The 16,741-nt window shown below is 49.7% G+C and overlaps 1 protein-coding gene across 2 annotated transcripts in view; it reads right to left on the reverse strand.

The window, feature by feature from the left end:
- ABHD2 (abhydrolase domain containing 2, acylglycerol lipase) overlaps positions 1-16,741 on the reverse strand; it is a 108,013-nt gene that overhangs the window by 17,381 nt on the left and 73,891 nt on the right. For both annotated transcript variants that reach the window (XM_019831896.3, XM_006932261.5), the window contains exon 6: positions 10,122-10,305. In XM_019831896.3, coding sequence (XP_019687455.1) covers positions 10,122-10,305 — 184 coding nt within the window. The remainder of the gene's footprint in view (positions 1-10,121; positions 10,306-16,741) is intronic.

The following is a 16,741-nucleotide window of genomic DNA, read 5'->3' on the forward strand; positions in this document are numbered from 1 at the left end:
AGGACCTGTCAGTACTGGCATTTGAACACGTCCATTCGGCTTCCCACCTGGCCAGATGGTTTTTCTGGCTTAGTGAAGGAGTACGTAAGGGGTTGGGGGTGGGGGTGTGGAGAGGCACAGTGCAGGGAAAAACTTAAAAGAACTTCTCGGTGGCTGTTTGAGAGGCAAAGGGAAAGCATACAAGGGTGGGCTTTCTATTGATTAGCCTTAGAATGTTTAAGGGGCAAGGAAACAGAAGAAGACGACGGGCGACCCCCCCTCCCTGGGCGCGGCTGCTGGGGCTGGTTCTGAAGTCTTTTCCCCCCTCAGGCTACTGTGCACCGGCAGCATGACTAGGCCTACCTGACATGAGGGCCACCGCCTGAGTCCTAGCAGTAAAAGGCAGGTAGTGTTATCCCCACTCAAGATTAGGAGACCACCACGCACTCAGGCCAAGGGAAAGTGCGGCCTTCTCTGCGCACCTGCGCAGATTTCCTTGGCCACACGACAGGTGAGCAAACACCAGTGTGCTAATTCCCACCGCCTGGCTCGGCCCTCCCTGCTCAGTGCTCTCTTCCCTGGGTGTGAACCCAAACATCACCGGGTCCATGCTAACTCCCACCTTGCAGACGTCTGGGTCTCGAGGCCTGCTTCCACTCTGGGGGTGAACCCGGGTGTCACCATTCCTACGAGGGGTCCATCGGTTTCCCATCCCAGATGGCCAAAGAGGGGATGGGGTGGTTCATAGGTTTTTTGTTTTTTTTTTAATCCAGAAGAGTTTATAAAAGTTATTTCCCCCCAAGGCTGCCACCCTTCGATTTTGGAAGGGCAAACATTTCCCATAATACCGTGGTTAAAAAATAAGAGGTAGTGGGAGGTTAAAAGCAAAAGGGTTTGTGGCTTTAACGGTGTGTGACATGCTCATAAAACGTGGGCTGAAGTTCACATAAACCGTGGGAAAGCTAACACTGCCTTCAAAGGTCAAAAGGCCATTCTATAAATGCACGGGGGGCTCCCCAAATGCCACAGACACAGAAAGGATAGGCCAGATCACTGTGGGTGGGACCCCACAGTGGGTGGGGTCCCCAGGGATCTGGACACTTGCCTCTTGGTCTGAGCGAGGAGGAAGGAGGGAAGTCACCCAATCCATGAGCCAGAACCTGCTTCCTCCGCTGGCATCCCCTCCTCTGACCTTGGACCCAGGCTGCCCCCTCCTCAGAGAGCAGACAGTCTCATTATCCCAGCTTTCTCTTGCCTTTGTCCGTTTCTTCCTTTGCTGACTTCGTAACTGCTTTGGTTAGCACGTTCTTCGTATTAGAGGGAACGCATAAGGCAGGAAGTGGGGAGGTGCTGAGCATAAACGTTAAGACCTGAACGACAGCACTGCGGAGGCTCTCTTGACTGAAGATCACAGGCACCACTCACTGAGAGGCTCTGGGGGATGCACAGGGGCCCTGGGCTCGAGGAGGACAGGGAATAAGGATGCTGGAACCATTTCCCTCCATCAATGCTGGCTGACGCTGATTCCTAGCATCTCTGCTTTACTGCTCAGCGTACACAGGGACTGTCTTGCACCACCTTCGTGTATAAAATTAAGGAGCTGACACTTAATTTTATACTGGTTGAATAAAACATAATCAAGGGCAACGTATTATAAATGCATTCATTCCATATATTTTTTAGAAGGCCTCATTTCTTCAATCCCAACAACAGCAGCATATGGAAGGAAATCCGAGAGGAGAACCTACAGACTAAAAGAAACTTACGAGACAGATCAACAAATGCCATGCATAGGCATTACGTGGATCCTGATCAAACAAGCCAACTATTAAAAACCTTCTGTGAGATAATCAGGGAAATCTGAACGCTGAGTAGAAACGGGATATTAGGGAATCATTCATTTCTTGGCATGATAATGGTACTGTGGTTACATAAGAAAAAGTTCTTAGAGTCTTTCAGTGCAAACTAGTAAAGTATTTTCAGATGAAATGATATGATGCCTGGGATTTGCTTTAAAATAATCAGCTTCTGGGGTAGCAGGGGGTGCCTGAGCTGTGGAGGAACCAGAGTGGCTGTGAGCTAGGCATTGCTTAAGCGGGTGATGATGGGCACCCGGGAATTCAATATCTTACTCTTTTTACTTTATATGTGCCTAAAATTTTCCATCATAATGAAGGAGGAAGAAGAAAAAGAAAGAAAATAGACAATTATTTTAGATTATGAGCTACTGAAAATTATTTGCCCTGCTGAGGAGATCAAAGTTCAAAGAGATACAGAGAAAAGTCGAAGTTAGTCTTAACCGGGTAACTGTGAGCCTCAACCATCCTTCTCAGGGACGGCAAAGAGACCGGTGGGTCGTGTGGAGCACAGCGCAGTTCCCACTGAGGCCGAACTCCCATTCTGCTGCCCTGTTTTTGCAGCGAGAGGAGGCAGGAGGCAGGAGGCAGGAGCAGGCTGGTGTGGCAGATGGGCCAGGGGCCTTGGGGCGGGCGGTGGCACGAAGGTCTCACGAGACGTCCAGGTCACCCGGCTGGTGAGAGTCGGAGCAGGGACCTGAACACCGCCCATCCGACCCCACCACATAGGTCACCAGACTCTGCAAAACCACTTCACCTCATCAAGCCTCATCTGACAGATCAGGGGCTTGAATGAGAGAATCCATTTCATACTGATTGCTCTAAGGCTGAGGTAGCTAGACAGCTTTATCACAGGCCCGACAGAGGACTTTAGTGGTGTTTCGCTGCTCCTGTTAATGGTCGATGTGGTGAGTGGAGAGCTGGCCAGCTGGTGGTGGTAAGGGGTCTGGATTCTGGCCCTGGCTGAGGAGACCTGGGGGGCGGGCAGGCTCCTGAGAAAGATGCGGCGTGTATCTCCTAAGGACGGGACAGACGTCTGCCTGGAAACCAAGGCGAATGGATCAGGAGGGAAGAGAACACTCAGCTGAAACCCTGACAACATGGCGGACTGACTGCCAGCAAACGGGGAAGGACAGGGAAGGACAGACTGTTGCGGTCTTGGGTAGTGACAGGCCCCCGGGTGGGCCACACACACAGGGTGAACGAGACTCAGAGGAGAGCAAGCAAGGTTTCACAGGCATCAGCAGGACTTGCTGACATGGGACCAGGACTGGAAGGAACCCTGTGGAGGCCCCTGGGTGGCTCTGAGGGAAACTTCCAGCAAGAGAAGCAGAAGAGTGCGCTCCGCAAGAAAACACATTCCTGGGTTGAGCCCAAGGTCCAAGGTGGAAAAATATGAACAGAACATTTGGGTGACATCTGGCAGACGTTGTTTGAAGCAAGCCACAAAGTGGGCACCAAAGACAGGGGACTTCGGCTCTCCAGACAATGAATGAACCCCTTTACTTGTCCAAACAGCAGAACCTCTGTGTTCTTCTTTTAAAAATATTTGTTATTTTTAAGAGGGAGAGAGGGAGAGAGAGAATCTCAAGCAGGTTCTGTGCTGTCAGTGCAGAGCCTGACACGGGGCTTGAACCTATGAACCATGAGACCATGACCTGAGCCGAAACCAAGAGTTGGGTGCTCAACTGACTGAGCCACCCTGGCGCCTCCAAACCTCCATGTTCTTGGCTTGTCTCTAGATGGCTACGTTCTCTACGAGAGAGAGGGGACAGCAGGATGGGCTCCCTGGGCTGAGCCACCAGGAGAGTCTGGCCAACGAGGGCACAAGAGAGATGTGTCATAATGAACAGTCAGGAGAAGGCTCTGAATCCTCCAGAAAGGCAGGTTTCATCCACTTCAGAAAGAACCAGGATGACTCTGCCGGGGCTGATGCCTCCCGAGAGTCACAAAGCTATTCTGTCATTGAGACTGCAAATGAGAAACAGAGTACCTCCCAAAGCAGCCTGCTTCAACGGGACATGTGTGGATTTTGAAAGAACTTTATCCATCCATCCGTCTATCTACCTTTTATCAAAACAAACAAAGTTCTTTTAAAATGCCTTTGTTTCTGATCAATGTAATGTTAAATAATAAGATATTTTCTGCACTGCTTTCCCAGCCACCTGCTGGTGAGCGGTTTCTATCGGAACAGTTATGAGAGTTTTAAAAGGTGTTGTGGGTGGGGTGCCTGCTCAGTCGGTTAAGCATCCGACGGCGGCTCAAGTCATGATCTCGTGGTTTGTGCGTTTGAGCCCCGCGTCCGGCTCTGGGCTGGCAGCTCAGAGCCTGGAGCCTGCTTTGGATTCTGTGTCTCCCTTTCTCTCTGTCCTTCCCTCCCTCATGCTCTCTATTCTCTCTCTGTCTCTCAAAAATAAGCAAACATTAAAAAAATATTTAAAAAATAAAAATAAAAGGTTGTGGAAGAAGACGGATTTTTAGATCACTTAGAAGAGGATCCAAAAGGAAGCAGGCATCCACAGTCACGTTCAGGGCAATCCACCGGGGCAGGGAGGAGCAGAGCCAAGCACTTCACGCTGCTGGGGGGCTCTGCTCAGAGAAAGCTCAACCTCCTAACTCAGAGTTTGCAAAACGAGTGGACTAAGCACTGGTTAAAAGGAACTGAAGTCGGAAGAGAATGAGCTGGGGGAAAGCACGCACCTAACACCCAAAGGAACTCAAGTCTCCCGGCTCAAGTAAATTGTATCTCAGAGCGCTGAGACCCTGCGAGGGCGGCCAAACATCTTTTCTGTGGTCTTCGAGAAAACATGGAGGATGAGAATGAGACGCAGGTTCTGTGAACCTGGGCACGCGTGACCCTAACGTTCCAAAAAGGGACAACAAGGCAGGCGTGCCACAAATGAAGACGTGCACGTAGGCAATATTACAACATACCTTGAACGTAATGTGCTAAAGAAACTTTAAAATCAAACCCTGTTAAGCATCTCCTGGCATGTTATCACCCCAGTGTAAGAAAACTGTTTTTCTCTGGGGAGGGGAGTTTCTCTTCCAAGTTTTGCCCATCTACAATCTTTTTTTTTTTTTTTTTTCCTTTTTAAAAATTTAATCGTGGTGGTAAAAAAAAAAAACACATACCATAAAATTTACCTCCTTAACCATTTTTAAGTACACAGTCCAGTAGCGTTAAGCATATTCACAGTGATGTGTCATAAATCTCCAGAATTTTTCCATCTTGTGAATCTGGAAGTTTATATCCGTTAAACTAGGACTTCCCATTTCCACCATTCTACTTATTTTTTTTTTTTAATTTTTTTTTTCAACGTTTATTTATTTTTGGGACAGAGAGAGACAGAGCATGAATGAGGGAGGGGCAGAGAGAGAGGGAGACACAGAATCAGAAACAGGCTCCAGGCTCTGAGCCATCAGCCCAGAGCCTGACGCGGGGCTCGAACTCACGGACCGCGAGATCGTGACCTGGCTGAAGTCGGACGCTTAACCGACTGCGCCACCCAGGCGCCCCCATTCTACTTATTTTTACATAGTTGCGCTCATTACTTTTTTCATGTTTATTTATTTTTGAGACACACAGTGAGAGGGAGAGAGAGGGAGTGGGGGAGGGGCAGAGAGAGAGTGGGAGAGAGAGAATCCCAAGCAGGCTCCACACTGTCAGCACAGAACCCAATGTATCCTCACTACTTTAAATATACACGTTCTTTTATGTTACACATTTCCTTGATTTTTAAATGTAAAAGCTCCCTTGTTTTCCACTGTGATTTGTGGATAATATTTTATGACTATCCCTCCTGCTGGACAGGTGCCGGTTATCTCTAGCTTGGCCCTGCGAGACAGTCGTACTGTCCTGGGGGCAAAACCAAACAGCCTTGGACGGCGTGGCCTCTGGGAGGAAGGACGGTGGAGCGTCTGGTCCGGAGAGACCCAGGCAAGAGGGCTTCTGGCTGGCAGCTGGTTCGGGGGACGGGGCTGACCTGCGGAGAGGTCATCACCTCTAGCTAGTTCAGCTTGAGAGTGCGAGCGAAAGGAAACCATCTCTGCACTGGGACGTGGGCCCAGAATCCTTCATTCCAGCCAGCGGGGCTTTGGGGCAGGGTGGGGCATGGAGCTCGGACAAGGGTAGGGACTGCCAGTCCCCTCTCTGCCTCATCAGACTATTTGCCCTGAGGATGTCCTTTTATAGGAACGGGATTACTACGTGAAAGGGTCTGTCACCCTCATTTTTCTGAGAGGAAAGAATTAGCAATAAGGAATAAACAAAAACCCCCAAGACACTAAGGGCAAGCCATCTGGTCAGCTTCACACCCCAGTGGTGGAAAAGCCAAGCATTCTTCCAGGCTGGAGCTCTGCCCACAGAGCTTCGTCTAAACGTAGCAGATTCTCCCCCCATGCTTGGCTCTGATGCAAAATTACTGATTGTTAAAACCGGCATACAGTTCTTGCACTATAAACACAGATCCGATGAAGGGACAAGTCTATAGAGGGACTTTATGAATGACAGCCCTTGCTTTTGTCACAGACGCAGCCGTAGTCTGGGGTTTGCCCACGCAGAGCAAACGAGAGAATATATACGCCATTTGGCTGGAAAGTGACGTCTGGTGTTCTCTGCGGCAGGGAAGCTTGCGGAAAGCACCGTGCTGAGACCCAGCGGTGCTCACACGTTCCCCCAGCCAGGAGCCGACCGACATGGAGACCTGGGAACTTGTCTGTTGTCCTTTAAGGGCCCCCCCCCCACCTGGACCCTGTGCCTACCCTCACCTCCTTCCAAGATCCCTCCCCTCTGGCCTCCTCGCTTGACTGGGGACTTCCTGGGCACCCAGATGCCTAGTGTGGAATCTATTAGTGACGCGTATCGGTTGGTTTGCTGCTTTGTAAACATCCTTCTACTGTCGAGAACTGCCGTGAGGTCCTCAGACACAGGCTGTCTCTCATCCCCCAACTGCAATGACACGCCTGGATTCGAATCATATTATTACCGGCAGATTCTGCAATGCCAGATTGTTGAGGGCTCCCTTAGGAATGACGACGCGATTTGATCGGAAACCAGCCCCCCAAAAAGGCTTTCCTTCCCTTTTCTTTAAGCTCCATGAGGGCAGGAAATTTTTCCGCCTTGTTCCCGGCTGTGTCCCTGTTACCTAGAAGGGTGTCTTGGCCGAAGGAACCAAACGAATCAAGGAACGAATTAACCTGCAGGTAGTCTTCTAGCACCGCCACTCCTGGCCGATCGCCACTCACTGCACGAACTTAGAATCAAGAGTCTTTGCAGGAACGTTTCAAATGATTAATTCAACCAGAGTTGCACCGAGTCTGACCGCACACGTTTCCGGGACTGGCTGGCAGCTGCTTGCGCTGAGGGAACTACGCGAAGTCTACGAGACGGCAGGCATTTGGGGTTCTCGCATCCTGCTCTTGGGTGGTTCGGCACAACCTAGATGAGCTTCTCTGGCGGCAGCTAGGCTTTGCAAACTACGGCAAGCGGGCACGGCTGCTGGCCTGGGGTTGGCTCTGGCTACGGGGCTGGTGTGCTACTGGGGTGAGAAGCCAGCGGGAGGGGATGGGTCACTGGCAAGCGGTTCTCTAGGCTCAACTAGGAGAGATTTACCGGCAGCACGGACTCCCGTGGGGCCCCGGCAGAGGCAGACGGGCCCTCCCTGCTCCACCTCGGCGTAAAGGAAGCATGGCTGCCATCGTCCCAGTGCCGCAAAGGCTCATCGCCCTCAAGCCTTGGCAGGAAAAAAAGGTGACACTGGTTTTGAGTAAGGCACTGTCCTTCGGGGAGTAGATCTCATTAAAACATTGAGGGCACCCGAGCCCAGGGCGGCGCCCGCACACACAGGGCGATGGGGTCCCCCTGACCTGCCACCACTTCCAGTGTGTACGTAGGGCCACAGGATCGTGGCCCTAGTGTGGGTTCTCTGTGCTCCCGAGGATGAAGTTGCCTCTTTGTCTCCTTACTGTACGAGGTTGATGTGATAATGAGTAAGTATGAGTGTGAAGATCTCTGAGGTCTCAAAGGAAGGTGGTGTAGACTGTCTGCAAAATGTACGGCACCTCACAGAGTCTAAACTTAGCAGATTTTAAGCTCCCTTCGCGTGAGGGCAAACCCCTTAGTTCACCAACCGCACGGATCATATGCTCTTGCCAACAGCAGATGGCGCTGCTGCAGCAACAGGAAAAGAAGCTGCGGTCGTTTAAGATCTTGTGTCTCGGTGAAAAAAAAAAAGAAAACAAACTTGTCCTACATCCTCCCACTTATCAAATGCTGTGCTCTCTGGACACAAAGTCGGTGCTCAGAGCACTGGGTTTAGGAAGGGACTCTGTTGATTCCAATCTTACAGGTGATAGAAGGCTTGCTGAAAACCGGACCCGTTCCCTTGAATCCTGTGGTAGGGACCTTACTCTCTCAGCGACTTGGTTAACTCCGGTTACACAACAGCTATGAATTGGGAACTGGATATTTCTAGCCAAGATCAAGGGACGTGTCCTTTCAGCTGGCTCTCCGGAGCACAGAGGGCAGTGAACGGGAGGATTCCCGGCAGGAGGATGAGGGGTATCTAGTATCATCACTTCGGCCCATGATACTAGAGCTGGAGGGGCCGCTGAGGTCCCCAGGCCCAGTGGCTGCTAAATGTGGCTAAATATCAGAAGTCACTTGTGGAATGTGTCCAAATGCAGATTCCTGGCCTCATGCCCCAGATTCTAGAGCCCAAATCTCCAGGGCTGGGACCCAAGAAACTGGATATATTTCTAAGATGGTCCCCCGAGGGGTTCTTTTTTTTTTTTTCTATTAATTGGCTTTATTATATTAAATAAACATATCTATTCATGGGCAAAGTTACTTTTTTTCTTTTTTTTTTCAATATATGAAATTTATTGTCAAATTGGTTTCCATGCAACACCGAGGGGTTCTTAATGCAGTGAAACTGTCACCAGTTCACCAGACTGGTCTTTGTGACCCACTAGCGTTACCTTCTTGTCCCACCATGAACGATGGTCATTACTGGTCACTGGCGGACTCTCTACGTCCCTGCCCTGCATACGTGTGCACTCCTCTGACCCTCACAGCGGCACTACGAGGTAGGTACAATTTATTAGTATTGTCTCCCCACTGTGCAGGCGAGGAAAACTAGAACCCAGGCCTTGGCCCTAGAACTCAGGAACGGTTCCGTCAGGGATGTTTTTCAAGTCTTCTTTCAGGCCCATTTAAATCCTCCTTTTGGCCAGCTTTACGCCTCATGGGCAGAGGTTGAATTCTAGGCTTGCATTTGCCCTTTGGCTGTGACGGCTTCAAATTCCAGTTAATATGTATCTTTGGAAACAACAGACAGCCTCTGTCCATCAGCAAATGCCGAAACAGGTTTAAGCAGCATTTTGAGAGATAACGGGAGGCCAAAAGGAAGGAATCATTTGTTAACTATAAGGACTGTTTGGTATTAGGTCGGATCAATGACGGAGACTTTTTTTACTTTCTTGTGCAATACTGGATTTCCTCAAGAGATCTTTAATAATTGGTCATACCCATGCGTTATACAAAAGCCATTATCATGTAGAGTGAGTATGGGGAAAATGTGAATGCATTTGAAGAGTCTGGAGAAGTGTGCGTCAATGAATGAGCGTGTGTGTCTGCTGGCTCTCGGGAGATCTGGGGCAGCACTGATCTTGAGGGGGAGTCAGAGCAGATGATAATGCGCTCCTAGGGCTCATCCTGCGGGGCTCTGTGGGCAGGAGACTAAGGGGTAAGATAAACCTTTATCTAGCAGGTCGTCTCCCTTGTGGTGATGTCTGGGATGCCGAACGGAGACTAGTATTTGAAGGTGAGGGCACAGATTCCACGGTTTCTACAGATCCTTCCCCATGTCTTTTGAGACTCAACTCTTCTGTAGGCAGGACGGATCTGGGGTCATAAGATCCCGCTCCCAGATTCTGGGTTACCCGTCTCGTGTTCTTTAGTAAACCCACAGTTCTTACAAAACTCCTGCAGCACGGACAGATAAAATCACCTCGCAGAGACTCCACAGGGAAACCGCGGCCTATTCAGTTACAGATCTGATCACCGAGTACAGCTGCGGATCGGGCTTAAGGAGTCTGGTAAGACAACTCCCATGTGTGATGTGGAAGCAAACCAAGGTGCCTCCAAGGCCCAGACACTTCCACGGTCCCTCTGGTCTTCCCCGACCAGCGCTGGAGCCCTGACTGGGGCACCTCAATGAGTGGAGCGCAAACCAAAGACCCTGACGGGGGAGAGAGGCAGGAGCAGGCGGGGAGGCCACTCACCTCAGCGCGCTGTACCCCTGGCACACGCTGACACAGCACAGGACCTTCTCTTGGTTGGCCTGAGTCTCCCCCAGGTATTTACACACGATGTTACCGCCCAGGCTGAAGCCCACGACGACCAGCTGGGTCTGGGGATAGGTCTTCTTGATGTAGTTTACCATGGCTCCAAATTCCCAGGTGCAGCCTGTGGGCAGAGAGGGAAGGCCACTCCATCACTGTAGGCGCAACAAAGACTGGAAAAAACGTGAGCTGGAGGGTTACTAAATGGGTGCTAAGATAGTAACAGAGAGCAGGGTGTGTGTGTGTGTGTGTGTGTGTGTGTGTGTGTGTGTGTTCAGAGAGAGAGAGAGAGAGAGACAGATATACAGACAGACAATTCTCTTGGGCTACCTGGAGAGAAGTTTCCAGATGCTCCTCAGTAGGGAGGAGACGTGGTCTTAGTAGGGCCCATGAGGAGAGGTATAGACAGACGTATCAAACAGATGTGCAATGCTCTTTGAAGGTGGGTTGTGGAAAAACCTTCTAGATGCACATGGAAATCAAAACAGATATTCATGGGGCACCTAGGTGGCTCAGTCGGTTGGGCGTCCAACTCTTGATTTCAGCTCAGGTCTTGATCCCAGGGTCAGGGGACCAAGCCCTGCGTCGGGGTCCGTGCTCAGCATGGAACCTGCTTAAGATTCTCTCTCCCTCTCCCTCTGCCCCTCCACCACTCGTACTCTCTCTCTCAAAAGTAGAAATAAATAATAATAAATACATAAATAAAACAGGTATTCAGGGCATGCATGAGCACATTTGTTCGCACACAGACATACACGAAAGCAAGAGCAAAACCCTTTGGGATTAGCTTCTCAGGCTCCAAAACACGACTCTATACCCATGTGTACAATGACTCATGGTGTTAAGAAAAGTACCAAGTGTATGTTATTACAGGATCTTCTTGTCAGCGTGGGGGAAGGACGGAAAGACAAATTCAGTCCAGCGGGACGGCCAGGATGCTCTATAGAATAAGGATAAAATGTTTTTGGTGACGTAAGGACAGAGCGCCGAGGGAGACGGACACATTCAGAAGGACACAGAGGAGACCTCTGCACGGAGGCGGCCTTGTTTGTCCAGGAGGGATGGTCTCAGCTGGCTCCACGGGGAAGCCTGCGAAGCTGTGTTCTGCCTCAGCAGCTTTGCTAAGAGGAGGAGGGTAGTGCCCTACGTGGGTGAAGGGGTTTGTCACATCCTTCTAAGACCCAGCCCCAGGCTCTTCAGGGAGCCGACTTAAAATGAAACCTAACAGGGAAAGAGGGATGTTGGCAAGACGCGTGCACATGACACATGGCGTGAGGAGACCGTGGATTTATCACGGAAACACGGGGCGCCTGGGGGGCTCTGTCGCTTAAGCATCTGACTCTTGGTTTCGGCTCAGGTCATGATCTGACAGTTCGTGACTTCGAGCCCCACACTGGGCTCTGTGCTGACAGTGTGGAGCCTGCTTGGGACTCTCTCTCTCTCTCTCTCTCTCTCTCTCTCTCTGCCCCTCCCCTGCTGGCTTGTGTTCTGTCTCAGAATAAATAAATAAACTTAAAAAAAAAATTATAATGGAAACACGAGCGGTTGACCTTGGCACCAGCTCAGAGGTTTTGACACCCCTAATGAGGGCTGAACAGCTTCTTCCCTAACCAGCAGGCCATGGGCCAAGTGCCTCTCACAGCTTCTCACAGAGGGATGCGGCCCAAGCCAGTCCAGCACAGCCCGTGCAGGGGTTCTCAAACTACGATGTGTATAGAATCGCCTGGAGAGAGAGGCGGTTAGGAATGGGCATCCGTGGGCTTCGCCCCCAGAGAAGCTGACTCAGTAAAATGAGGGCCAGGCCCAGGAACCTGCATTAAAATTTTTTCGGAATAGGTAAAACATGCACCTGGAACAAAATTTAAATAACGTTAGAGATGTGGTCACAGGTAACTTCTAATATTCTCTTTAAAAATATCAGTGGTAACATACAGATTATTTAGTAACCTTGTGTACTGTTTCTTTTTTTAAACAATATATATGTCTTGGAAACCACTGTTTAACAATACACAGAAAGCCACCCTAATTTTTTTTTTTAAGTAATCTCTGCACCCAACATGGGGCTCACACTCATGATCCCAAGATCAAGAGTCAGACGCTCCACTGACTGAGTCAGCCAGGAGCCCCTGCCCTATTCTTTGTTATTTTTATTTAATGAGGCATAACATAATAGGAAAGTGCACAATGAATTTATACATGCTTACACCTATGTAAACATTGCCCAAACCATTTCAGCCATTGTTTAAATTACTTTAAACAAGGGGCACCTGGGTGGCTCAGTCGGTTGAGCGTCTGGCTTTGGCTCAGGTCATGATCTCACCGTTCGTGAGTTTGAGCCCCGCGTCAGGCTCTGCGCTGACAGCTCGGAGCCTGGAGCCTGCTTCGCATTCTGTGTCTCCCTCTCTCTCTGCCCTTCCCCCATTCACATGCTGTCTCTGTGTCTCTCAAAAATGAATAAACATTAAAAAAAAAAAATTTTTTTTTAATTACTTTAAACAAGTAATTGTAACTTAAGACTTGAAAAGGCCAATCTAGGTTTCTAGATTTTCTCCAAAGCTTCGATGTGATGGCGTCGATCTGATGGCACATTAGAATCACCCAGGGATCTTGTAAAACAACACCAATGCTTGGGTCCTCCCCAGACTAGTTAAATCAGAGTATCTGGGGATGGGACCCGGGCATGGGAGGTCTCGCACAAGATCTGTAGGTGCTTCCCAAGTGCAGCCGGGGCTGAGAACCACTGATATAAGGGACAAGGACCTCCGTGGCTCAGACAAATATGAAAAAGCAGATATAAAAATTTTTTTTTTTTTTATATTTATTTAGTTTTGAGACAGAGAGAGACACAGCATGAACAGGGAAGGGGCAGAGAGAGAGGGAGACACAGAATGTGAAGCAGGCTCCAGGCTCCGAGCTGTCAGCACAGAGCCCGACGCGGGGCTCGAACTCACGAACTGTGAGATCATGACCTGAGCCGAAGTCGGACGCTTAACTGACTGAGCCACCCAGGTGTCCCCGAAAAAGCAGATTTTGAAGCATACTCTCGCTCTGTCTCTGGGCCATTCCGTTTCAGACTTTCCTTTCCCTTCCACTTGCAGGAAGCAACTTTCACGTGTGGAGGCATTGCTCTGCCTTTTGGAAGCTTCTGGAAGCAGGGCTGTCGGCCTGGTAGCAGCTTTCTGCATATTTCGTCAAAGCCAGGTTTCTACAGGGGGTGAGTCTCTGCTCTACACAGCCAGGCACCTCCTCTAGGTCTGGCAAACGCCAGTCTTTAAAGCACATATCAAGGGCTTTCTGGTAATCTTTCCTATAAAGAGTGAACCAGAAAAGCAGCATCGAGGTTAAATCACTGTGAGATTTAAGCGCTAGCGATAGCCCAGTAGTTCTCAAAATGTTGTCCCTGGGCCAGCAGCAGCGGCATTGCAGAACTGTTCAAAATGCAGCGTCTCGAGATCGTGACCTGAGCCGAAGTCGGACCCTTAACCGACCGAGCCACTCAGGTGCCCCAAAGATTTTAATTTTTTAAAGTTTTATTTATTTATGTAATCCTGCACCCAAGGTGGGGCTCGAACTCACGACCCCGAGATCGAGGGTCACATGCTCCGCTGAGTGAGCCAGCCAGGTGCCCCCTAGGCCTGTCTATCTTTACTCAGGTTGAGACTAATTACCTGAGACCTAGAACAGATGTTCAGATGTCACTGCGGCGGTTACAAAACTCAGATCTGTTACACTACCGAGAAGCAATTACAGCTAATGGTGGAGACACCTCGGGAGCCTCAATTTAATTAAATCCAAATACATCTGATGTGGATGAAGGGCCAGCCCTGCCAAATGCTGGACAAGCTGTTTGGATGTTGTGTGAAGAGCTGCCTTCTCTCCCAGGCAAGGGCACGGTGTCGGCCCAGCTCCAGGCTCTGCCTTCTGGGAGGCGCCGGGTCCTCCTGGGATTTCCACCTGACGACCGTTCCCAAACATCCTCAGGGACGGGGAGCCGCTCCCCGGACTGTTCTAAGAGCTACAGGATCTGTTTTTTCATCCCAGGAGGATTTTAATGGGGTTCTATGTATTTAATCCTTGTGGGATTAGCACTGGTAACAAGATTTAGTAAGTATCTAATCTCGTTGAGCTTTTAAAAGACAGGACGAAACACGAGCCACTAACCTGGCCTTAGAAAGAGGAGTACCACAAGCCATCTGGGAAAGGCAACCTGCCGAGACAAGAACGACTTTTCTTCAGCCTCACGCCCCTGGAGAAGGACAAAGCGGAGGCCACCCGGCAGCTACTTTCACGGGAGCCATTTCCCAAGCGGCACCAGTGTGACTAAGCTGGCTCAGAGACAGGGATGCAGAGACTCAGGGCTCCTGGTGGATGGAGACTCTGAGTCACCGTCATCTGTATATTCTCCACGCCAGGCCTGGGCCCAGAACGTGGTGGGTGTGCCACAAACGACAGCACCGTAAGGAGGAGGTTTGAATCGTGTGGCACTCGAGCGCACACTACTGGCCAGCGTGACCGTGGCGGGGACGGGCAAGAAGTACCTAAATATCTTCCCCGCTAAGTGTAATCCGAGAGAACGATCTGGTCAGGCTAACAACGGGACTCCTGGTGGCCGTTTGGGGCCAGCGGCCCCTGTCATTTCTCAGTGTTGTGAAAGTCACTGCAAAGCGGAGTCACTCGGGAGGAAAACATCTGCAGAAACTAGAGTGAGAGCCCTCTCTGCGTAGCATGGGAGCTGGCCTTGTCCTTCTCCCTGAAAGATTTTCACGAGTGAGCGCTTTTAGCTCCATTTCCGCAGGCATGTGGTATCTAAAACTATCTTTTCTGTCTGTCTGTCTTCACTTTCTGTCTGAAAGCAAAGTATCCAGATCTGATCCTAGAAGCACAGAGCCCGTCACTGCTTCTCCACAATTCTGCCCTGGGTATTTTCTACCCCCATCACGTTCCCGAACTCTGGGCCCTCAGCACCATCGCCACGCGCGGTGACTCCCGGCACATGATGTCGCCAGATGGTTTTCCAAGATGTTTGAGCCTCTGCAAATGCACCACCTTCTCTGTCACGTTCTCCCCCCACCCACCTCCTCCTCCCTCCCACCTTTCTGTGTCCTTCTGCCATGGTAACACTCAATGGTTGCAGAGGCCACACAACTCGTGGCGGTCAATCTGGAATCATGAATGTGATCCAAAACTGAGTCCCCATCAATCAAAATGGTACATAGGAGAAGCTTATGGAAACATCTGCACTCATGATCTAATCAAAGGTCTTCAGACAGATTGAGCAGTAAAAACACAATGGAAGTTCCTTAAAAATCACTGTCTGGGCACCTGGGTGGCTCAGTCAGTTGAGCCACCTGACTCTTGATTTAGGCTCAGGTCATGATCCCAGGGTCATGGGATCAAGCCCCACATTGGGCGGTGTGCTGAGCATGGAGCCTGTTTGAGATTCTCTCTCTCTCTCTCTCTCTCTCTCTCTCTCTCTCTCTGAAACAAAACAAAAGTCACTGTCTGCACCTCCTTAGGACAAGATGGCTTGGAGCCTGGGTGATCTCTACAGCATGCTACAGCAGGGTGGCCGTAGATCCTAGTTTGCCTGGGACAGTCCCGGAGTTGGTCTTTTGTTCTGGAGTTGGTCGTAAGTAAGGTCTTCTTGTACTCTCAAAAGTTGCGATGCTAAATCATATGGTCACCCTAGGTACAGGACCTCCCCTGCCTTCTAAGGTTGAAATGCTGCCTTCTAAGCAAGGCAAAGTTTCCTGGCCTTACCTTGTGGTTCCAAAAGATAGTTTAAAAAAAAAAACACAACAACAATAACCCAAGAAATCCCAGTATTAATTAAACTCAGTAGGACATTATACAACACCTTCTCCAAGCAACAGAAGACACCTCTTCTCCGCTTGATGTCTGATGCCAGAAATTCAAGGGTTTACAAGTAAGGGAAGGGCTTGCTTCCATGTTTAAACTCATAGGGAAGGCAATTTAAATCATTTGAGACCATTTGCAGTGCCACAATGCCAGCTCTGTGTTTGGTCAGGGATGGGTACAAGTTCTCGGGAGGTTCCTGATCCTAAGGATGCAGTCACCTCACAGGGGCCAAAGTCAGGTTGTTTTTATTCCTTTCCCCTGATGCAGAAGTGACTTTAAAAATCCTAAAATTTCTCTCTTATAGTCAAGATCAAAGTCATGGTCCCTTTGTCACTTGGCTCAACTTCAAGAGCAATCTGGGAAAGAGAGGTCACAAGAACCACACTGGATAATTATGGTTTTTAGTTCATTCCTTGGCTGGTGGACTTGATCCAGTTGTCCTTTGCTCTGACCATGAATCCTGGACGATTGGGATAAGGCATTTAGCCAAACACAGAAAGATGCAGCAAAACGCTTCCTTCTTTTACGGGTCTCCTGCATCATCACCGACAAAAATACTTACATTCCAAACAGTGTCTGGGTTAGGAAATCAATACAGTCGATAAAGAGTAAGCCAACGTGTTCACGGCTATAGCGTTTCAATTAAAGATTAGGCTCTTTAGAATAAATACACTTCAAAAAAATCTTTAAGACTTCTCTAT

The sequence above is a fragment of the Felis catus genome, chromosome B3 (assembly GCF_018350175.1).
Source record: "Felis catus isolate Fca126 chromosome B3, F.catus_Fca126_mat1.0, whole genome shotgun sequence".
In the NCBI taxonomy this organism is placed as follows: domain Eukaryota; kingdom Metazoa; phylum Chordata; class Mammalia; order Carnivora; family Felidae; genus Felis; species Felis catus.